Consider the following 24,979-nt stretch of genomic DNA (forward strand, 5'->3'; position numbering starts at 1 on the left):
GTTTCTCATTGTGCCCGTTGACTGTTGCAGTGCCTGGTGACGTGTGGGAAAGGGTACAAGCATCGGCAGACATGGTGCCAGTTTGCGGAGGACCGACTGGACGACCGCTTCTGTGACTCGATGTCCAAGCCTGAGTCCGTCCAGACGTGTCAGCAGCAGGATTGTGCTTCGTGGCAGGTCGGACCATGGGGACAGGTGAGTCACGCGTGTTGTACAGTTGACATACCTGTAGAGTGACGTGTTTTGTGGCAGGTAATATTATGATCTGTTTGCCGGGTGGCACACACTGTGTTTCAGGTGACATCTGTGGCTTCCAGTCACCCCCTGTCCCTCAAAGACTATAGTGTTGTGTCTTGTAAAAGCTAACGATTATCTGAACTTATTATGTGTCATTCCAACTGTGTCCAACTGTTTCTAATATTAGAATATGACCCAATGAAGCAGCTATTTTTACAATCTATCATAATAAACCCATTTTGCTTCAGAGTTTTAGTTATGTGTTCATGAGGCTATACAGAGCCTAATGTGATTTTAAAAAAATCTCCTATGAACTTTCTTCAGATCACAGGAGGTTGGTTTAATTGGGGAGGATGGGCTTGTGGTAATGGCTGGAGCAGAATCAGTAGAATGGCATTCAAAACATCAAACACATGGTTTCTATGTGTTTGATGCCATTCCATTCGCTCCTTTCCAGCCATTATTATGAGCCGTCCTCCCCTCAGCAGCCTCCACTATTCCAGATGTAGAGCAATGACAGGAGAAAGACAAGCCACTCATTTAGTCTGTCCCCCATTTACTCTGCTGTTTAGGCACATTGCTGACCGTGCCAAAATAAGCATATACAATCTGTACACAATCTGTGTCGACATACTCCCCTATATTTATGCTTGCTAATGCATTGCCAGTTTATATCTCTCAGGACGCAAAAAAAAAAAAACTTCTCTGTAGCAATCCTGTAGCAAGGTGTCGCAACGTTTTGCAAATCAAAACTGGGCACTTCATCTTAACACAGCTTGTGTGTGCAAACTGCCTGTAAGCCTAAACGTGTGATGGGAGATTAGGTGTTCCTATACCATGGCATAGGCAATCATGTTAAATGTATATTTGAAGCTGTTTAATGAAGCGCGCGGAATCTTAGCTGAAGTTGCTGCCACACAAGTTTGACCTCATTTCATTGGAGTCAGTGAGGTAGAAGAGAGTGTGGTGTGTACCCACTGACTTGGCTACAGTGGAAAAAAGAAGTGGAAAGTAGATGAGTTACTCATGCATTATGATCCTGAAGGCTGTTATCTGCTGGCACTAGTCTGACCAGGCTCGTCAGGGAGTGCACTTCTTTTCCATTCAGTTACTCATTTTTGGGAAGATTTGCTACGTTGGCTTGTTTTTGTCCCTCTCTGACTTTCTCTTTCTCCCTCTCTATCTTTCTCTCCATTGCTCTCATTCTTCATATCTCTCTGTTCTCTTACTCTCTCTTTGGTGGACTCAGTGCACTACCTCGTGTGGACCCGGCTACCAGATGCGAGCAGTGAAGTGCGTTGTGGGGTCATACGGATCCGTCATGGACGACACTGAATGTAACGCTGCCACGCGGCCCACTGACACTCAGGTAAGGACACAGTCCACTAAGACCCATCTCAACATCTCTAGAACTTCCATTCATCTCCTCTGCACTGATCTGGACAATTGACACGGGATAAGTGAAAGCCATGGGGTGGATTCCTTCTCATTTTGTGAAAATGCTTTTATATACTGCCCTTTCAAGTGATATTTGTGAGAATATATCTTTTAGGGAGGCCTACATGCAATTTTCTCAGTATTAGGCCACCCAGGGCTTGACTGTCAGACTCAGTAGACCACACAAGACCCTAACCCGCTCCTGACACACTACTCGAATGCTTGGTTGTGAGCTGACCATGTGACCTGCTCTATCCCCTCCAGTTGTAGAATGGTGTTCAATTCTATAGTGAGGAAAGGGGGGTTCCCCGTGCAGGCTGAGACACAGGTACAGTCACTGGCACTGTGAGGTAGGAAGGAAGTCCCACACCCAGTCCATTACCACCTGGACTCAATAAGGCCTTGTTGTCTAGACAGGGGTTAGAGGGGGGCTGTGCTGGCTCTTACCCCCAGACGGAGACACATAGCTGGGATTGTCTCCCTCCAGCAGTCCATCCCCTTACCAAGCATGAGGGAGGAGGAAAGAGGGCCTGTCCACGGCAGGTCCACACAACAGCTGCTGTCAAGGAGCAGGAGGGTGTCTGGGGATGGGTGATGGAGGGGGAGTGGAAGCTGGCTCTAACCCCAGAAACAGAAAGATTTTGCAGCAACAGTAGGCCATGGGGTAGGACTGGTGATGAGGCAAAACATTCCTTGATTATTTGTGGAAAATGTCCTCACCTTGGTTATGTAAATCAAACCTACAGTCTGCTAGCTGTATTGTTTGTCTGTAAAGAGTCTTGTAGTGTAGTGTAATAGTATAGTTTCCCACTTTAATGTCTGTCTGTCAACACCTTATGTGAACCTATCTGAAAAAACCTCTTCAGTAAGACAATTCCCGCTCTGTTGAAGTGTCATGACCAAGACATAGATGGTGAACACAAACAGTTGCGGCGTAATCGTCACACATTTCATAAGCCTCTACTTTTATGAACCTCTTCGTGCATCAATTTAGTTTATTAGGGCCTGCTTCTTTCTTCTTCATGCTAATAGTGGGAAGGTAGGATGGACCGTTTTCCCGCGGCATGGCGGGCGGGTCCTGGTTGGGTGGGGTGTGGAGGGGTGGGTTGTGATGGGGTGTGGAGGGGTGGGTTGTGATGGGGTGGGGTGGGCCATAAACACTGGCTGAGACTCCGGTCACAGGGAGGCCCCCCTGGTTCAGGCCTTAATTCCCGACTCAGCCATCATGCCCAGTGACCCTGAACCAGTCACTTCATCTCCCTGTGATTCCAGTCAGTCATCCGTGAAGTCAGCTCCGAGGCCGCACACCCTAAACCACTCCGGGGCTGGAAAAGGGGGAAAGACGACAGAATGGAGCTTATGTTTCAGGACGCCCGTCTCTACCTCAGTTGACCAGTGAGAAGGTGGGGAGAAAAACAAAAAAAAATACACAACGATGACTGAACACTTGCCTCATACACACCTACCCGCAGATGGGTACACAACATGGGTCTTTCTATAAACTAGGGTACTAGTGATCTTTTCTTGTAGTGGACTGTTTGTAGCTGTTGCAATGTCATTCATAATAATTGTGAATACATTAAGATATAATGGGTGGAACATAAATACATTCAATATAATTAATGAGTTGAATCAAAGTCTATATTTAAATTCTTTCTCTTGCTTGGAGTCTTGTTTTCACAGATTTGGCAAAAATCGTGTGACATAAAACACTACCTTTCTTTCCTTACATTTATGTTACTGCTGTTTCTCGTTATATCATATACTAAGAATTGAACAATTGAAATACACATTTAACATGATCCTGTCAAATTCCTGGATGTTGCTGTCAGACTCTTTTTTTTGTAATGAGATCTTGGAAGTGTACTGTAACCTCATAGCATTTCGTATCTCCCTATGTTGTGGTGTGATGACAGTTTTCATGGACACACATACCCCAAATAATGGATGGGTTGCAAAATCGAATTCTTCTAACAGAAAGAGGAACTTGAACAAGAATAATCAAACAAAAATCGATACTGTCAATTAGTAGGGTTCTTCAAAAATGATAGTTGTTCGATGCGCATTTGATGCCGAGCTGTTAAGTTACGTGGGGAAACGATCAGCCGATTCAGGAAAGGATTATGAAGTTATTGAAAGCTGGTGTGATACATCATGCGATTGAACAACAGCCAAAGTACAGAAATTAACGTTGATCTGGAGAATTGACAGAACATGTTGGTGTCTATATTGCTGTGGCGGTCAAGTTAATTAGCCTATGTCCTGGACAACATTATGTCTACATTCCTGGCAGTAGCGGTGCGTGTGTAAAATCACCGGGAACCCATGGCCCTCCCAAAAAAGCCATATTACAACCAGTGTTTTGTGATAGTTGCATATTTAGCTCTATAAGCAAACAACGCATAGTTCATATTCCTTGACACTGTGATATATAAGTCTAAAGGCCGAGACAATAGGAAGACACAGTGGCAGAATAAATTCAACCACACATTTGTTTATCAGAAAACCGGAGAGCAACATCTGTCCAGAAGGACTACTCAACAGGTATTGATTTATAACCACAGAGAGTTACCACAAGTCACAAACAAAACAGGTGCTGCTTCCACTGATCCAGCACCATTTCAAATTTCAAATTTCAACATTATCTAATCACCTATGCTTAGTCTAATACAGTGACAACTAAAAGATACCAAAAACAATTTAGTCCAATAAACGTAAATTAAATATTATGTGGCTTTACCTAGTACTGATTTCTGTGTGTGTGTGCGTGCGTACGTGCATGCTTGCAAGTAGAAAGAAATGTGTTGACTCACCCTAATTGTAGAGAAACGCCAATGTCATCCTCCTCTTTCATGTTGCCTAAACGGTCTATGACTCTGCCATGCAATACGCGCTTTAAGTTTTTGTTGTCCTAGTCTACCTGGCTAAAATGCTTGCTCACTAGCCTAACTTGCTCCAGGCCAGCTAGTTAACATTAGCCTACGACATCTAGCTACATATTGAACTTCCATCCTCTCAGGCCAGGGGCACAATGTATTCATTTATGGTTGGATCACAATCACCATTATAATCATTGGCCAGTACAGAGAATTAAGTAAAACTTATTAAAAAGTATTAATCCCTATCTCCATCCATGGCTAATTTAGGAAAGGGACAATTTTAGCAAGCTAGCAACCAACCGGTCGACAACAGCATGGTGAGATGCAACAATTCAATGACGTTTGGCTTATGATGTGATTGGTGTGAAACCAAATCCAAACTGTCTTCCCTTGACACTTTTTTTTGGTGTGCCATTCATAGCTGCCATGGATCTGCCATTCATAGCTGAACTTGTTCAGTTTAGCGCAATGCTGATTGGTTATTATTATTTTTTTTTTAAATACTCAAGGGAGGCCAAATGCTCACTGGCTTACCTTGGGTAGATGGGCTACACATACTGAGACAGAGGGGCGCTGTTTTGTTCACAGGTACTTTCTCCGGTGAGATACATTCAGCCTGTTGTGAATTGAAGGACATTTTGGAAACAGAGACGAAAGATACATTATTTTGTTTCTTTTTTTCTTGGTAAATTTTTTGGGGAAGCCTGGCTTCCCTTGACTCCCAAGAATACATGCCACTGTTTGAGCCACTGTTTGAGCCACTGTTTGATTGTTTGTTTTCCGAGTAAAAATGGTGCAATCGGAAAATTGAAAATGGCTTGTTTAGCCATTCTTGAATAGAAATAGAAGAAGAAAAATGGCTTGTTTTTCATTTTTGCATATGAAACCAAAAAAAAAACATAATATTTCCATTTTCACATGTAGACGGGGTTAAATATGGAATGCCTGTCATTGGTAAAGTGCACAGCCAACACTTCCTGTCCTTTCAAAGTAGGACTTCACCCTTCCAACTGTTTTGCCCATGCTACAGACAACTATATTGGTCCGCTAATACAGGACTAGTAATAGACGGCTATATCGGTCTGATAATACAGGACTAGTAAAGGCCCAGTGCACTACTTTTGTGAAGGTAAAAAATGTCCCCCATAAATCGACAACATTTTAGTAATATATGTTTTTTATTCCGATTTTTCACGGGGTGCTGCAGCACCCTTGGCATCCCTACTTCCCACGGGTATGAACAACCGTATCTATTGCTAGACTAGAGATACAGCCCTACTGTAGCTATAGTTAGTCAGTGGTTGCACATCTAACTAGCTGTAATTAAGTAAGGGTGTGAATGGTAGAGACTGTGTTCAGCTACCCAGAACTGTCTGATCAGCCTGGTAGGGTGCCGTGGGTGTGAATAGCAATGGAATGAAACATCCAACCAATGCCTTGAGTCGTGCTGTAGGTCTACCACACGTCCGGAAAGTTGTGGGGTCCTGTCCAGAAGCAGCCCCTATCGTAGACACTTGTGGAGATCTGAGAGGATTGGACAGGTGTAAGCAATACCGCCAAATTTCCACCAAGCCTTTGAGAGGGTAAGGTGGAGCTCTCACCATGTCACCACCAATCAATCCCTCTCAGATCTCCAGAAGTGTCTAGACTCTGGGCAGTAGGGGCTAGGTGTTGTTTCTTGACAAGCCATGGGTATTATGGTAGAGCAGTCAGTCAGTCAGCCTGGAACTGTCTAAAATGTTTAAAAGGCAGTGCATTTAAAAACAAGATTTTGGTCTGTTTTTTAAAGAGATTTCCACACACACACAATGAGGTAGGGCCGGGACGATATCAATATTGCAATATTTTTTCCATGACAAACATTTTAACACAAAGCAGACCAAACTCTTTGGTCCTTTAAAAACCTGCTGTATGTAAAATATTGTGTGCTACTGTATAGCTTGGAAAATAAATGCATGTGACTCTGGATGACAACTTAATGGTGTTTGTAGGCAACATTAGGGGTATTTTCCTAAAGAAGTTAAATCCGCTAAGTGTTTTGTTTATTTGGCATGATACTAATGAGTATCATGATATTGGCATCGTCCCGGCCCTACTATGAGGTCAAAATAAAACTCTGAAATTGTGAAAATTATAATAATGGACTTATTGTGTAAGAGCTGTTCCAAAAATGTCTGGAATTTCTGTTCAGGTGGGATGGAACTTTTGGCCCACATCATGACATCATAATGTGATATGATTATCATAGACCAATGACTGTTCATCTGGGAAAGGGGGTGGACTCTAGACCATCCTATCAGCCAATCAGGGCTGTGTTTGTAAATATCTTCACATTAATTTCCTATCGCCCACATGATCAATCTGAGCATTTCAAGAACCAAAGGAGGCTCAACGAAATAAATGAAAAATACTTTGGAGTTATTTTCATTAAATAAACACAGTGATTTATTAGATATACAGTGATGATTTAAAAATACAATTCCAAAGACTGCATGGGTGCTTTAATAGCTGTCAAATACATGCTTCCTCTGTCATTGGGAGAATCTCAATGACATTTTCTTGATCCATTGCATTCTCGCTCCTCCTCTGTTCGTCTCAGAGGTCCTTCCCCTCTCACCTTCTTATCCAATTGGTTTTGAGAAGGAGGTGAGGAGAGAGGACGTGAGGAATCAAGGAAATGCAATTCAGATTCTCCCCTTGTTTACCCCATTCCTCACCTCCTTCTCAAAGCACATTGGGGGAGAGGAGTGAAGGTTCCTCCCCTCCAGCTGCAATGCACTTTCAAGGAGTGAAAGAAACAAAGACGGAGGAAGAAATAATTGTTTTCAGACACAGACGCCCACACACACACACACACACACACACACACACACACACACACACACACAATGCTTGAAGAGTTTACTGATTATAATGATTTCATTATTGGTTATTATTATTGTCAATGATTTTGTTGACAAAACCCATTGTATTATTATTATTTCATTATATTATTATATTCACTATTAAAACATAGTAATGCTGTTGTTTATCCTTTTCGTTGTCCAGGAATGTTTGGCACGGCTTTAAATGATAGAGAATTTGACCAAAGCACAAAAAGACCTGGCAACTAAGCATGACAAAGAAACACGCATTGTTATGGTGGAATTATGGTCTCATTGTGCCTATCTATACTTTTATTCCTGTAACTAAACATGGGAAGCTGCAAGAAAATCATATTTAAATGTATATCTAACCATTTTGAAATGTTGACCCTGATGTCACACATTGGCCCTTTATTTATATAAAGATGCACATACATCAACACACACCCACAGTCATAGACAGGTCTTGGTTGCCTCCTTCATTCTTTCTCTTATTATTCCCACCACTTCCACCCCCACCACCATGTTTTACAATGTATTTAACTGTGTTAGTGTAAGGCTGCGGAGGCTGTGTTCTCCAGCCTGCCTGGCTGCCAGGGTCCTGTTTATTTCCACTCGGAGGATGAGTGTGGAATGTGGAGCCCTCTGTAACACAACTATAGCTAAGTTAGGCCCCTCTCTGCTCACCTCTCTGCTCAACCCAGAACTAGGGGGTCAAAGGTCATGAGAGGGCTCTGGGAAGGAGAGCACGGCGGAAGAAGGAGGAGCCCAGTAACACGCCAGTGTTGGCATTGGAGACTGGGATACCTCTCCACTGTGACACGTTATGACAGGCATCAGGTTATTCAGATGGAGGGGTTTAACACTGTGTATTTCTGGGATCCGTCAGAGTTACACTGTTCCTTTTAGTCTGATGATGGGTACACTTCTGTTGGAGCTGCACAGTAAGTAGATGACAGTACAGTAGGCTGTGTTTCTGTCACTGTAATTATTTTAATGGATGTGTATGGTTGTCCCTGTAGGACTGCGAACTGACCCAGTGTCCCATCAGTCACCCGGTACCGCCGGGGACCAAAGTGCCCTCCCACCTCCCACACAAAACCCAGTGGAGGTTCGGCTCCTGGACACAGGTTGGTTCTATCAGTTACTCCAGCACTCAATGAAGCAATTACATACTCTGTGTGTTGTACTGTACTGTATTGTACTACAATTGTACTAATTGCCTCCATCTCCACCACAGTGTAGCGCCACTTGCGGCAAAGGGACCCGGATGCGCTATGTCAGTTGCCGTGACAACCAGGGTGGGGTTGCGGAGGATTCTGCCTGCTCCCACCTGGCCAAGCCCCCGGCCAGGGAGGTGTGCTCTGTAGTGGCCTGCGGACAGTGGAAGGTCCTTGAATGGACATCTGTAAGTACCTATTTTTGTTCAATCAACCACCAATGTTAAATGCATTTACCATGTACACTTAAAATATTTGACATTACTACAGGGTCTTGTGGCTAAGGATATTAAATCCATATATCCATTATATCCATTACTAATCTCTTTAAAGATCCAATGCAGCTGTTTTTATCTCAATATCAAATCATTTCTGAGTAACAATTATGTACCTTACCGTGATTGTTTTCAATTAAAATGGTCAAAAATGTATAATAATTGCTTTTTAGCACAGAGCAAATTCTCAAGCAAGAATTCTGCTTGGACTGTCTGGGAGGGGTCTACAATATATTTACAAAAGTATGTGGACAGCCCTTCAAATGAGTGGATTTGGCTATTTCAACCACACCCATGTCTGACAGGTGTATAAAATTGAGCACACCGCCATGCAATCGTAATAGACAAACATTGGCAGTAGAATGTCCTTACTGAAGAGCTCGTCTGTACTCGGTTGCAACACAACTGCCTCTGGAAGCAACGTCAGCATAAGAACTGTTCGTTGGGAGCTTCATGAAATGGGTTTCCATCGGCTGGAGTGGTGTAAAGCTCGCCACCATTGGACTGTTTAGCAGTGGAAACGCGTTCTCTGGAGTGATAAATCACACTTCGCCATCTGGCAGTCCAACGGATGAATCTGGGTTTGGCGGATACCAGGAGAACTCTGCCAACTGTAAAGGTTTGTAGAGGAGCTAGGCCCCTTAGTTCCAGTAAAGGGAAATCTTAACGCTACACCATACAACAACATTCTAGACAATTCGGTGCTTCCAACTTTACGGCAACAGTTTGGGGAGCCCCTTTCCTGTTTCAGCATGACAATGCCCCCATGCTCAAAGCAAGGTCCATCCAGAAATTGTTTGTCAAGATCGGTGTGGAAGAACATGACTGGCCTGCACAGAGCCCTGACGTCAACCCAATCGAACACCTTCATATTAATGCCCATGTTTTTGGAATGAGATTTTCAACGAGCACATGTCCACATACTTTTGGTCATGTAGTGTAAGTGGGTAGGGGAAAACTGAAATCTAGCTGTTATTGGCAGAGAGGTTTGGAACTCTCTTTCTTATTTCTTATTTAACGAATCATTCCAACCTCATAATGTGGAAATATATATAAAACACAGCGAAATCAAGTTTTTGACTGCACTGGGCCTTTAACCTTCAATTCCAAAGTGAACTCTTCGAGAGGGAAATCTGACAACCATTATATGCTCTGTCGGCACTGTTCATTAAGTTGTATTTCACAATGAAATCTCTAGCCAGCTCAGTGGATTATAATATCTGAGGTTTGTTTAGCTGTGGTTTGAACCTTTCAGACCACTGTTCATAATCACTTTGTGTGATTGTGTGTTTCTCTGGTCCAAGGGGAGGAGGAGATGAAACAGGCTTTGGTGTGTTTGGAGGGTTGGCAAGGGGATAGAGGGACGCGTGAGGAACAAGGGGCTGGAGAGAGGGCTAGGGTTCTTGTTTGCAGATGTTTCTCATCAGACAGAGAGCACTAGTCATACTCCCACCATGCTGCAGTTATGGCCACCACGCACAAACACACACACGCACGAATGCACACATACACACATTCACTCACACATAGACACACACACAGATAGCTAGATACAGGCTGTGGGAGGGAGGGTCTCTCTGACTGCTTATTTATTCCAGAGCAACTCAGTGGGCTCCAGGCAGGCAGGCAGGAAGCAGCTCAGCCCAAGGCCACAGCAAACAGAGCCACAGAGAGAGACCGCTCTGACTCTAAACGTTCACATTACACGCTCTTGATATGGAACCGGAAATGAACCCTGATGGAGGGAGTGATAGCTATGGCATGGCGGATGTCCCAGTTAGGCCATGAAGTTTAATGGCTGTTCTACCAATATAAGACCTAACTGTAAAAGCAGCCTAAGTGTTGTGGTTTTAACTTGTGCATAGGCCTACACAGGGCCTGTTAAAGTGCAGTAACTACACCATTTTTCAGATTGGGAGATGCTTGTGCAATATCCACACCTATTTGAAATAGGCAGCATTGTTGAGTCCTATACAGTAAACCCTTGGCCAGTGTAATCCCTGGCTCAGTAGCATGGTACAGTACAGTACAGTGGACAGTTGTTGCATAATTCCAGGTCTTATGCGAGACAGATACAGTCCAGTTTACTCCACTTGGCCAGACGTAATTGGAGCAGCATGAGTCTTTGGCAGAAGCTCTCTTTTATTTTCTTTAAGGAAGATCTGTTTGGGTCAGCCATGTTTAAAGAGACAAGACACTGACCTAAGCTGCTGCAGCAAGTTCTGTTTGTGTTTATATGCTTTGTATCTTACTGGGTGTGTGTGCCTGTGTGTGTGTGTGTGTGTGTGTGCACAGTGTTCTGTATCCTGCGGGCAGGGGAAGACCACGCGCCAGGTGGTGTGTGTGAACTTCAGTGATCAGATAGTGGACGTAGTGGAGTGTGACGCTGATGACCGTCCGGCCACAGAGCAGGAGTGTGCCATGTCCCAGTGCCCTGCTGCCCGCTCCAGTGACTCTCGGCCCCTCCCTTCACCCAGCGGGGGCCCCCGCAATAACCTGCCCACAACTGCTGATGGGCGCGGTGGAGGGCGAGCCCAGGCCCACCAGTGGAGAACAGGACCCTGGGGAGCGGTGAGTTTCTTACACTGGACACCATTTACAATCATCTTGGAGTCCTAGGTTCCTTAACCTTAAATGAATGCATACAACCTAAGTGGTCTCCCATTACAATTGTATAAGTGGGAAGGCAGCACAGCTGAGCACTATCTCAGTCTTGTGTTGATGTTGACCTTTATGAGGCTGTCTGTCTGTGATGTATCCTAACCCAAGAAGTCAATGAGTTTTTGCTGATGGTTTTGGCAGTTAGTAGTCTATTGTATAGCTGTTATTCAAAACGGGGTTATTACAGTTAGTTGCACAGCAATCTGTGTCCCCAAATAGCTGGTGTTATTTAAAAGATCATGGGAAATAGCGAGGGCTATTTTTGGGATCTCTTCCTTCCTTTTCCAGAGGATATGTGTTTTAATATAGCAGTGCATTATCCATCCCAGTTTCCTAAAGCACATAGTCTCTGAGGTCAATCTGACACGTGCAAAAATGATGTATGTGTGCTTTTGTATACTTGTCTGTCAACAGGTGCCTTATTGCACATACTGTATGTTAGTTTGTTATTGTTTGTATTTAAACAAATGGTGTGTTGGTCTTTGTGTGTGCACTTGTTTCACTGTAGCTGGAGTGTGTATGTGCAAAGGTCTGCAGTATGTGACACTGTGTTTCTTGGTCAATATATTCTTGTTGTAACCCATTGTTTGAGTGAGGTATGTGTGTATAGATGAGCGCCATACATTTGCATGGATGAGTACATGTACATGTATTAGTGTTTGGATGTCTACTTGCTTGTCTCTGAGTTAGTGCACACACACCTGTACGTGTGAGAGTGTGTTATCCATCTGTCTCAAACGGTGTTCTCCTCCCTGTGACGTCAGTGCTCGAGCACGTGTGCGGGCGGCTTCCAGAGGCGTGTGGTAGTGTGCCAGGATGAGAATGGTTATGCTGTCAACAACTGTGAGGAGCACTCCAAACCCATCGAGCAGCGCTCCTGTGAGTCCGGACCCTGTCCACAGTGGGTCTATGGGAACTGGGGAGAGGTGAGAGGACACAATCCGCCCTACAGCACTGATACACTGCGGGGCTTAGTTGCACTTTGATGACTTCATCCCATCGTTATGAACCTTGGCGTTCTGACAGCGGTCATTATTCTATAATTCCATTCTTCTGAAATTGCTGGGCTGTATGTCGAACGGTTAGAGGTTAAAGGTTAGAAATGAGGTGTTCGATGTCCTAGATAGGTAGGCGTATGTTGGGTGGGGATGACAGACTGTACATTAGATAAACAATGGCGTGAATCAACTGTCCCGACTTTGTCTCCACACTCCTCCTTACTTCTGTTCTGCCCTGCAGTGTACCAAGCCGTGTGGGGGAGGAATAAAGACGCGGCTCGTGGCGTGTCAAAGGCCCAACGGAGAGCGCTTTAACGATCTGAGCTGTGAGATTCTTGACAAACCGCCCGACCGTGAGCAGTGCAATACTCAGTCGTGCCCGTCTAACCCCCACTGGAGCACAGACCCATGGAGCTCGGTACGCTCGTAAATATATCCCTTTTGTTTTCTTCCCCCCCTCTTTTTTTTAACAGTCCTCTCATTTCACCACACACAGAGTTTCACCACTAAACTGTGTAGCATGACAAAGCAAAACAAACAAAGAATTCAACTTGAGGGAGAAGGATGGTTCTGTAGACTTACATGCTGGAAACTCCATTTTTCACCTCACCTCCACCTCACCTTTACCCTTTCCCTTGGTGCCTGAGACTGGTCATCCTTCTAGAGACAGATGGGAATTGATTTCTGTTGCACTTAAGAGAACAAATAAACACACAACACACCAAAAAGTACATCATTTGAAATGCTTCATTGACAGCTGTGACCATAAGAACACTTTCTCTGTTATCAGTCTTAGTCAGTGTTCAAAATTCAGGATCAGTTGTTATTTCAGAATCAAAGCTAGTTTGTAAGATATTGTTTTCAAATATAATTTATTACTTAAGAGATTTTCTTCTTGGTTTCCTTTGTATATACAGTAGCATTAACCTCCAACGTTTCTGTCATACCTCTTTGTATTCGCACACAGTCAATCGTTGTTCATATGCAAATATTGATGAATGTTTCTGTATATCAGGAATTTAAGATGCCTTGTTTTTTTTTTGTAAACACCCAAATAATGGAGATAAGGTATACTCAAGTGTTGGTGCTGTTCATAGTTTTTACACGTGGCAAAGAAAATAACCTGAAAAGAGTCCAAGTGAATACACCAACCCTATTGGGACTATATCATTTTTTTGTACTCTAGAGATTTACAGGGCATTCGGAAAGTATTCAGACCCTTCGACTTTTTCCACATTTTGTTACGTTACAGCCTTATTCTATAATAGTTTTTTTTTCATCCTCAGCAATCTCGAAATTGAGCTCAGTTGCATCCTGTTTTCATTGATCGTCCTTAACATGTTTATACAACTTGATTGCAGACCACCTCTGGTAAATTCAATTGATTGGGCATGACTTGGAACTGTCTATATAAAGTCTCACTGTTGAAAGTGCATGTCAGAGCAAAAACCAAGCCATGAGGTCGATGGAATTGTCCGTAGAGCTCCGTGACAGGATTGTGTCGAGGCACAGATCTGGGGAAGGGTAGCAAAACATTTCTGCAGCATTGAAGGTCCCCAAGAACACAGTGGCCTTCATCATTCTTAAACTGAAGAAGTTTGGAACCACCAAAGACTCTTCCTAGAGCTGGCCGCTCGGCCAAACTGATCAATCGGGACGAGAAGGGCATTGGTCAGGGAGGTGACCAAGAACCCGATGGTCACTCTGACAGCGCTCTAGAGTTATTTTGTGGAGATGGGAGAGCCTTCCAGAAGGACAACCATCTCTGCAGCACTCCACCAATCAGGCACTTTATGATAGAATGGCCAGATGGAAGCCACTCCTCAGGAAAAGGCACATGACAGATTGACCAAGATTGAACTCTTTAGTCTGAATGTCTAGCGTCACGTCTGGAGGACCATCCCTACAGTGAAACATGGTGGTGGCAGCATCATGTGTGGGGATGTTTTTCAGTGGCAGGGACTGGGAGACTAGTCAGGATCAAGGGAAAGATGAACGGAGCAAAGAACAGATAGATCCTTAATGAAAACCTGCTCCAGAGTGCTTAGGACCTCAGACTAGTGGTGAAGGTTCACCTTTTTATAAATTAGCAAACATTTCTAAAAACCTGTTTTTGCTTTGTCATTATGGGGTATTGTGTGTCAATTTGATGAGGGAAATTTTTTTTTTTTAATAATAAATAATAAAAAAGCTGTAACCTAACAAATATGGAAAAAGTTTAGGGGACTGAATACTTTCCGAATGGCACTATATATATCATTCTGATGCTACAGCTTTATTGACCATCATAACTGTAAGACCACCATCAGACCACCACTGTTTCAGTAAACAGCTGAGGGATGGGGCTGGAGAAATGTAATCACTGTCAAAGTCATGGACAGATCTATGGATGCATGGACCGACCATCCATGTTTTAACCATGTTTTAATACAGTGTTTTGTTTACAATTACATTGTACACCAACAAAGGGCTGAAACAAGCTTACATATTTAAAAGTCAAAAAACAGATGTAGCAATGGCAGATTGCTCCTTATTAATTAGCTTATGTTACTAATTATCTTGTGTTTCTGCCTTATTTTCCAGTCCACTGTTATTTACTCAGAAATGACCTCGTAAAATGGTAGTTACATGGTAATGAACTAATAATGACTTTTTAGTCATGTATGGGCCGGCTAGTTACCAATTATGCTAAATTCTTAAAGAAAGAATAGGGTTTCTCAGTAAAGCACAGGTTAACACCAGCTGAAAGTGGACTGTAGAATAAGGTGATAGCCATGTTATTTGATATATTATGTGATTCTTCAAGGTAATAGTCATTTTACCACAGCTTGAAGTCCTGCCCCAGATTCCCTCCTTTTTATTAGCGCAGACATAAGCACCCAGCCAAACCAGTAGGTCCAAGGCCCACCGCTCAAAAGGTGCTTGATATGAGTGTGTTTATGTCTTGTTAGATATGTCTATATATTCGCTTTGTAAATAGATTATTTTGGTGTGTTCACCAGTGCTCAATACACATGTGAAAATATGCTATGCTCAACCATACCTCACTTAGAACAAACACAACTCAACTAGCCATTAACTTATGATACTTACAATGGTGCTTTTGCAAAACAAGGGAGAAATGAGATGTAAACGTAAAAAAATAACAAAAATAACTTAAGGTCACAAACTGTCTATTGTGACATAGAGATATGTATGTTAAACACCTGTTGTTTTGAGTCGTTTTTCATAATCAATTTTGTTTTCATGATGAGTTGATTATTGATTATGTAAAAAAAAGAAAAGTAGTTATGTTAGATGAAAATGTGTTATAGTTTTTTTTTTAACGGTAAAGATAACTTTTGAAGTGTGTTCCATTTATTCACCAACAAAGCGGTTTTTGTTGTAGCTGAAAGAGAATGCCCCTTGTCCTAGCATTGTGAACACACAGTCAGTACCTGCGACCACAGGGAGAGTTTATAGTGTTCTATATACCTGGAGCTTATCCTCTGAGCCAGTCGTATGTGTCTACCTCATTCTCTATTAAACCCCACCCGCCTTTATCTTCTGCTGGAGGGCTGCATTCTCATTCTAATTCATCAGGATGTTGGCCCTAAGCACAGATCCAGGGTCTGTGTTTTGTTCTACCTCTTAATAGTTGAGTGGGATCGGGGTAGTGAAAGCTGATCTTGGACTTGTGGTTAGGCGCAACCTCTGCCTGGAGCCCACCCAGTCATTCCTAAGGCTAACTGTAACCTCCTTGGTAATTAATGTGTGTGCATAAGTTGCAGACATCACACCTTATTTTAAGGGCCTGTTAACACAGCTCTCAAGCAGGAAGTGAGTGTATTTCTCACCACACCTTGTTCACGAAATAAATACTATATCATTTCTAACAATCTCCATATGAGTATTGACAAGGTAGCATACCCGTTTGGGTTGATTATGACAAATCCAATAAGAGTGTGTAACTTTTTACCCTACTTGAAACAACTCCACACGCATTAAGTCTCATTGCAATGTGGAATTGTCGATCATTTGATGTGTAGAATAAAACACAGTTGTATTATTTCATCTAGAGCCACAAATTACAGCTTGGCTCCTTGTTGGAGTTTAGGGTGCATATTTTAGCAGTACGGCATGATGCATTTACAATGTGTTTGATGACATGAACAGGCTCTTGAAATAAAATACTCCATGCCTCTCATTCCATATGGCAGTATTAGTCTGGGTTTCAAGGACATTTGTGCATATTTATGTAATTATCTGTATTTATTTCTACTTCATTATAATGTCATGTCAATATTTAATTTTATTTGAACTTGCTGAATTTGTTCGCTCACAGAAAGGTAACTATTAAAGTGAAGTAGAGATACTATTAAAAAACAATGTTTCTCTCATTTATAGTATTCATCGTAAAAGATTATGTTCACGAACAAGTGCTTATTCTCAAACTAAGTTCCAAAACATCCATTTATACTTGTTTCCTTTCCAGTCTAGCTAGTTGATTTAGCGTGCAGAAATGTGTTTTATTGTATGGATATCGGAAGTGAAAAATGGAGGTGATATGAGAGAAGAGAGACAAGACATCTGCACTCCTGACCTCATCTTAGTTACAGTAGGACCAGAGCTTAAGGTGAAAACTGATTACCTCTGGAACACTTTGTTAGAAATAGTTTGATTAAATGAGATAATTGCCATGAAGAACCACTAACAGTGAAGTGAACACATTCACTTATACTACCACAGGCAACCTTGTAGTCCTGTTAAAAATCTCATCAACATGTCTGTGCTTTAATTAAGAAGATTACCGGATTTGGCTTTACACTAATTACAGTAGGAACGTGGAAGTGGTCCATATAGTTAACTTAAATCAACTATGGATTAGATAGGAAATTCTCTGCAAGTTATCTCTGCAGAGAGCATTACTCGAGCTCTCTGACTGGTGTTTTGAAAGGGGCGTTTTCAGTGAATGAAAATGTACAAATCACTGAGCAATATCTCTGTTGTCTTATGAGGTCAGGGACCCATTGATCTCTTTGAGCAATTATGATATTTCTGTCTCTGCCAGAGTTCAATGCCTTTCGTACCAAGGTAAATCTTGATTCTCTGTAACACTGGCTAGGACTCCCATTTACTGTGCTCATTCCTAATGGCTGACATGTTTTTTTGTGCGCCTGACGACACGTTCTCTTCCACTATGTCGCCCCCTCATCCGCCTCTCGCCAGTCCCCCACTTTCCCCTTTTCACTGGCGGGTTGATGACATTGTTCCGATGGCGGGGGGCCAATGACAGTGACTCAAATGAGAGCCCGTCAGAAAGACAATACAGGAGTGCATTGGGGGTCAAGGGTCACGTTTGATCTGGGAGGGGCCCCTTCCCTGTACATCTAATCAGCATGGATGGGCTTCTGGGAAAGGGCTGTGATCCCAGGGGAAAAAGCCTGGAAAGCCCTGTTGTCTGTGGGGGCCCGAAAGGCCCTGTCGCCTGGGTTCTTTAGAATTCCAGGACGGAACGCAGGCATCGGAATGTGGTGTATTTTAGGCACAAGTAGTGGTCTGTCAGAGGCACTGTTTTATTTGATACGGTAATAAAAGCATCTGATTGAACGATAAAATAAAATTGTGTCTGAATGCGTGATAGTTGAAAATAGTGTGATAGTTGGAAATAGTGTGATAGTTGGAAATAGTGTTGTAGATAAAAGGTAGTTGTGTGATGATTACAGTTTACATTGACATGAAAGTATAAATTCCACTCGGAGTATGCTAAAATATGGAGTCTAGTTTATTAAATGGTTGGCACGTGGTTGGTTGTAGGGTAAATTCCAGCATGGAACACGCACACTAGCTAAGTACATGAAAGGAAGGTGTCTAGTGGATACCCACAGAAGTTGTGGATATAGAGAACTGGTTGGTGATTTACTTCCCCAGTGTTGTAATGATTCCCAAGGTAATAGAAAGTTATTGGTGCAGAGCACTATGGCTGGAAAGCTAATTTAAAGAGTATATAAAACGTTGAGGAATGGTCTGACATTTAAAAAGCAGCAGTCTGGCTCCCTGCCCCTCATTGTTAATGCATTTGATTAAATGATTTAAACCTTTGTAAAATGCTATTTCTCCTAAATGGCCCTCCAGGACCATGATCATAGCCTGTGTGTGTACTCTTCGTGTCTACCTCACTCCAAATTCCAAACACCACTGTAACCTCTGCTCATAGGCCAGTGGGTGAATCAATAGTATCACATGTGTTATGGTAACTAAAACACCATAGATGGACAATAACTGCACCTTAAAAGTAGAATTGTGCTGCACGCTCTGAGGCTGTGTTTACTTACACAGGCACCCCAATTCTGATCTTTGTTCCATTAATTGGTCTTCTGGCCAATCAGATCAGCTGTTTTACCAATAATTGGGCAAAATATTAGAATTGCGCTGCCGGTGTAAACGCAGTCTCAAGTTCTCATGCAGACTGATATCTGGCCTCAAGTGGTTATTTTAAAGGAGGGCTAAATGCAACTGTTGACAGACTCTTACACTGCTGGGCCCCAATAACAGCCTCTCCCAGAGGTGTGCATGTGGGGAACATCTGGGCGACTAAGTCAGATTGCCTAAATGTAAAGAAACAACACATACAGTACAGTACTCACATTTAAATGTTCTCCCTTATGTGTATTGACATTCATTAGAGCAAAAAAATACAGCAAGTAATCACACATTGTTGGTGTTTTGGCTTCATTTTCCATTTGTTAATGGAACAAACTAACATTCGATGGAAGGTTTCATTTTCAATCAAGTTTATTATATGAAATTGGTGTCTGTGGTTAAACATGTAAAACCGTATCATCCCTTAAATTAAATGACTTTAGTAACATTATATTTGTCATTCCTTGTCATTTTGTGCTTTTGTTTGAATGTGTTAATATAAAATGAAATGCCTATGATGTATAATAAGCAGATACATTCACAAGGCGCTCACCTCTCTACAGTCATTTCCGGGGGGGTAACTTCCTCCTTATTGAGCCATTCGTTGCCCTATGGGCTCTGGTGACATTTACCCCCCCCCCCTCCTTAATGAGGTGAAAGGTCGTTGTGGGTTCCTGTCTGGCGCGATCCCTCGCTGGGCAGCGCAGTGCCGTCATGCTGGGACGCACTCGTTCAACCCAGGGCCTGTCGCATCCTATCTGTCCTCGCACTCTGAGACGCTTTGATTACCCAACCCAACAGCCCCACTGAACTCACAGGCCTGGGAGCGCCTGACTGTGCTGGGGGGTGCTGGTGTGTGGGGTGCCTGCCTGTCAGACAGAGTTAGACCTGGGCCAGCTCAATGAACCTGGATGTGAACGTGGCTGGTGACTGTGTGCTGCTTGGCACTCATGACTCTACCTTCTGTGGACTTCATCCGTTTAACAGAGGGGCCTCCGCTTCCGTCGCACATTTCTGTACGCTCAGCTTGCATTCACTAAAATCTCAAATGCTATACTGTAGAGACTGTTTTGTGTGTAAAAGGCAGTGCATTAATATCTAAAGTTGTGTCAAAGTGCTAAATGTGTGCTAAATGCTAAATATGTTAAATATGTGCTAAATATGTCTCAAACCTATTCACATGATCTTATGTCCCACCTCATGTTACATACCGTATTTGCTAATGAAAATGTCACTAACCTGTTGTGTACTCTGAAGCCCTGTACATGTGATCTTGTTCTCAAGAAGAAGTAGACTGAAAAACTATTCAAGTGAATGATAAAAGTGTTCTATACTATACTCATCTGTCATCTAGTATTTGACATTGTTCTGGTATTTGATCTATGTACACCCCCTATCTATAAACAATTTATTACATTTGACCTCCTCTTGACCTCCTGTTGCAGTGTTCTTCCGCCTGTGGTAAAGGATCGAAGAACCGTAAGGTGAGCTGTGTGACCCGATCCGGTCGACCTGTTCCAGAGGACAACTGTAAACACCTGACCCAACCCAGCAAGGAGAGGAGCTGCCGGGGGCGCCGCTGCCCCAAATGGAAGGCAGAGAGCTGGGGAGAGGTACTCTTTAAACCTGAAATAAACACTACATGCTACCACCACCAATCATGCTCTCAGTTCAGCACTCATTATTTCTCCTTTTAATGCTCATTAACTTGCTGATTCACTGGTGCACTGTGAGGTATGTGTCTGAGTTGGCATTTTTTCTAACATGCACTACTGTTCAGTAATATGTGTTCTGTGACACCTCAAAATGTGGCCTGTCTTCTGGGTTGTAGCTCACCACTCTGGCGGTTTGAGAGGATCCCATACTGGGCTGCTATCTGGGGCAGTGGGAGGGAGGGATAGCCATGCCTCCACTTTCATCTGGGCTTGGCTGAGGTAGACTTTAGCCAGCATGAAGCTCCACGCTCCTTCCCTCCCGTGCGCCCGCTCTCCTATCCTATACCTCCCCAATTGGAAACATGTGTCAGAGGCTCCTCTTCCTCTACCCACCCAGAGCAATCTGGTCTCATAGACTAGAAGTAACATAGAAAATGAAAATCCATGACACTCAAATTAGCATGTTACATTTGAATCTTTATTTAATCTTTATTTTACTAGGCAAGTCAGTTAATTAAGAACAAATTCTTATTTACAATGATGGCCTACCATGACCAAATCCTAACCCGGGATGACGCTGAGCCAATTGTGCGCCGCCCTATGGGCATACCAATCACGGCCGGTTGTGATACAGCCTGGAATCTAACCAGGGTCTGTGTGACGCACCTAGCACTGAGATGCATGTCACCAGGGAGCCCAAAGACAGAAGGCAGAAGGTTACTTAATGCAAAAACAAAAGGAGTGTGGTTGGTCGGGGTGGATGGGCCGACATATAACGCGAACGTCTAGCAACCCAAAGTTTGCCTGTTCGAATCTCATCACGGAACACTTTTGCATTTTAGATTATTAGCAACATTGCAACTGCTTACTACTTTTTAGCTACTTTGCAACTACTTAGCATGTTACCTAACCCTTCCACCAAAAACACTAACCTTAACCCTTTAACCTAACTCCTAACCCTAACCTCTAACCCCTAGCCTAGCTAACGTTAGCCACCTAGCTTTTATTTATTTATTTTACATCCACAAAATAATACATACTATACCAAATGTAACAAATCATCAAAAAATCTGTTGTTCTGCCCCTGAATAAGGTAGTTAACCCACTGTTCCTAGGCCATCATTATAAATAATAATTTGTTATTAACTGACTTGCCTAGTTAAATAAAGGTTACATTTAAAAAATACTAGTCACAGATTTTCGTTTACTATGTTATGGCTACCCCTGAGTCCAGGTTGGCCAGCGAGACAATCCACTTACCACAGCAGGCCAGACACATTCCCAACATGCACCTCCCCAGCTAGAGACCCTGGTGCTTTTTCGCCCTCTATTCCTCTCTGTCTCTTTCTCTTCCTCTCTCTCCACTGATCAGGGGCCCAGAAGAGATACACATCTGCCCTCCATACCTCAGAGGACTTGTTATCTATCTCAAACAGGTCTATTGCAATCGTATTAATATAACCAGGTAACAAATGATTTCCCTGAATGTACTGTACCATAATTATTAAACAGACAGTCTATGGTAGCCATGGACCATTTGACCAAAAATAAAATGCACACACAAAATTACATCAAAAAATTGGCAGATAAAAAATGTAAAAAACACTTCACATGTTAACAACTGACATCCTACCCACTTGTTCAAGGAAAACACCGCTCAAACACTATCTTAGTCCACTGTTGATAGTCCCAGCATGTTTTACATGTAAGCAATCTAATGTTGAAGATATAGAACTTTCAAAATACAGAAAGTGTCATGCAAAACGCATCATACTGTGACACATTCTGTATTTTGACTGTTATTGAGTGGTATTAGCCTTTAAGCCTTAGTGACTAGTTCCTTCATAAACAATCAGCTTTATTTTGAATGGGATTATGAAATATGATGTTCAAGGAATCATTAGTCAATCGAAATATAGTCTTAAAGACAGACTCAGCGATATGATGTAGATGCAGAAAGTAAACACCGTTGTGGGTACATTTCCACAACAACTAAGAGCGTTGATGCGTGAGGCTAAACTTCTCCCCTGTTTTGGTGCCCTGGCTACCAGCGTGAAGGGAACCCATGCACTTGTCCAGATACTGTGTGAGAGTGAAGTGTTGCATCTCGCCCATCTCAATATCTCCGGTGCTGCTCGTGGCAACGTCATTTAGCTGAGTCTACCTTTAAATACTACAATTATGGCATTTCACACTGGAAATATTCCTTCTTCAAGCAGGTGACCCTAATATAAAATAAATCCGCTGAAAGCCTTTTCACTTAATCACATTTTGTTTTTCTTGTTTTGAGAATGAAAGTAATACACATTGTTGAAATACAGAGAGGACAGGTAGCATAAAAAGATGGAATGCTTGGGGCTTTTAATGGTTAACATGCAACTAATTTAACAAGGTGATTTCTCACCTCTCGCTCTTTGAGCCTCAGGAGGGTATGGACATCTGGATGTGTTTACTGATCCACACACACACACACACACAGTCCTCTAACCTTTAAGAGCACGTACAGTCGATTGGGTGGTAATAACATGTACACACACACACACACACAATAATATACACATTAACAGATAAACAAACTCACACACATACACAACAATATACACGTTAACAGATAAACAAACTCACACACACACACACAATAATATACACATTAGCAGATAAACAAACTCACACACACAATAATATACACATTAACAGATAGACAAACTCACTCACACACACAGACACACACACACACGCAATAATATACACATTAACAGATAGACAAACTCACACACAAATACTCACTCAAAAACACACCAATAAATCCACTTTATAATCAATTAAGACACTCTATAATCAATTATGGCATGTGTAATAATGATCTTCATGTGCCTTTACCACATAAAAGCTCCCTTAGGAAAATGCACTGTTTGCCATTAATGTTGGTGCACAAAACCAATTCAAATGTAAGCACAAACAGTATCAGGATTAACAGTATTGTAACGACCCTGGGTTTATAAGCGCGGAAATCGACACTGCCGCTGGAGCATGCTTTTGCAGCACAGTCGATAGCGCGCCGGACCTCAGGCTAGAAGGTCGGAGGTTCGAGACCTGCTCCCCACTGTTTCATTTGAAAGTGGATCTTTTTATTTTAAGATGATAAGCATACACATTAAACATATAAACATGATTAGATTTGCCGTATTAATGTAATTTTATGTTTCTAATACAGTATTTTTAAAAGACCTAGATAGGCATGCTGAACATGCACACATGTGAGGAAAACAAGGTAGTAGTGAACATTACATAGTAGTGAACATTACATTCTTAGAAAAAATGGTTCCAAAGGGGTTCTGCGGCTGTACCTATAGGAGAACCCCTTCTGGTTTCAGGTAGAGCCCTTTTTGGTTCCAGTTACAACTCTTTTGAGTTCCATGTAGAACCCTCTCTAGAAAGGATGATTCTACATGACACCTAAAATGGTTTTACCTGGAACCAAAAGGGTTCTCCCTGGAACTAAACAGGGTTCTTCAAAGGGTTGTCCTATGGGGACAGCCAGAGAAAACGTTTTGGTTCTAGATAGCACCTTTCTAAGAGTCTTCCCACCAACCATTATCATTCTTTCTACTTACATGTTGTGGATTTTCCTCCGGATGTATTTCTGTTGTGTGCAGCTGTAGATTAAATAGATTAAATGTTTCACATTTCTTGCACTTTTTAAGATAAAAAACTGGGTTAAATCATCAAGACATTATACCTTCAAAATACAATGTCCTCAAGGCAGGGGTTCAAACTTAACTGTCTAGTGGACACTCCCTCTCCTCTCTCCCTCGCTCTCCCTCTCGCTCTCCCTCTCTCTCTCCCTCTCCTCTCTCCCTCTCTCTCTCCCTCTCTCTCCCTCTCTCTCCCTCTCCTCTCTCCCTCTCTCTCCCTCTTCACAGAGGGTTGAAATCTGCTACTTATTAACACAGAGGAGCCGGGAGCACACGTGTGTAAAGAACCGTCTGGAGGGTTTTCACTGTGGTTACACTCTGCCCCGCTTTTTCAGAACCTTTTTTAAAATTCTGCAAACACAACCTTGATTCAAGCTTACATTTCTCTTGCCCGCAACGTCCGGTGGTTAGATCGTTTGGATCAAAGCTCTAGACCCATACTTTTTTGGAATAATACAATATCATGTTATGCAATGATTATGATGTGTTAGCTTTTACTTAGAATTATTGCTGTTGATATTGAGGCAAATTGTAGTGAATGGTATTGAATTAAAATGGCAGTGAATGATATTGAATTAAAATTGTAGTGGTACAGCAGTCAAAGACTTAATAATAAGCTGTGTCCTTCAACCTGAAGCCAGCATGTAATTCTAAGT

General features: G+C 42.5%; 1 protein-coding gene across 1 annotated transcript in view; it reads left to right on the plus strand.

Annotated features, from left to right (window-relative positions):
- The window catches only part of adamts9 (ADAM metallopeptidase with thrombospondin type 1 motif, 9), a 46,621-nt gene extending 27,197 nt beyond the window's left edge, over window positions 1-19,424 (plus strand). Inside the window, exons 22-28 of the mRNA XM_065000268.1 lie at window positions 31-195; window positions 1,487-1,606; window positions 8,440-8,547; window positions 8,658-8,825; window positions 11,208-11,483; window positions 12,338-12,499; window positions 12,813-19,424. Coding sequence (XP_064856340.1) covers window positions 31-195; window positions 1,487-1,606; window positions 8,440-8,547; window positions 8,658-8,825; window positions 11,208-11,483; window positions 12,338-12,499; window positions 12,813-13,001 — 1,188 coding nt within the window. The 3' untranslated portion in view covers window positions 13,002-19,424. The remainder of the gene's footprint in view (window positions 1-30; window positions 196-1,486; window positions 1,607-8,439; window positions 8,548-8,657; window positions 8,826-11,207; window positions 11,484-12,337; window positions 12,500-12,812) is intronic.
- The last annotated feature ends 5,555 nt before the right edge of the window (window positions 19,425-24,979 follow it).

The sequence above is a fragment of the Oncorhynchus nerka genome, linkage group LG2 (assembly GCF_034236695.1).
Source record: "Oncorhynchus nerka isolate Pitt River linkage group LG2, Oner_Uvic_2.0, whole genome shotgun sequence".
NCBI lineage: Eukaryota > Metazoa > Chordata > Actinopteri > Salmoniformes > Salmonidae > Oncorhynchus > Oncorhynchus nerka.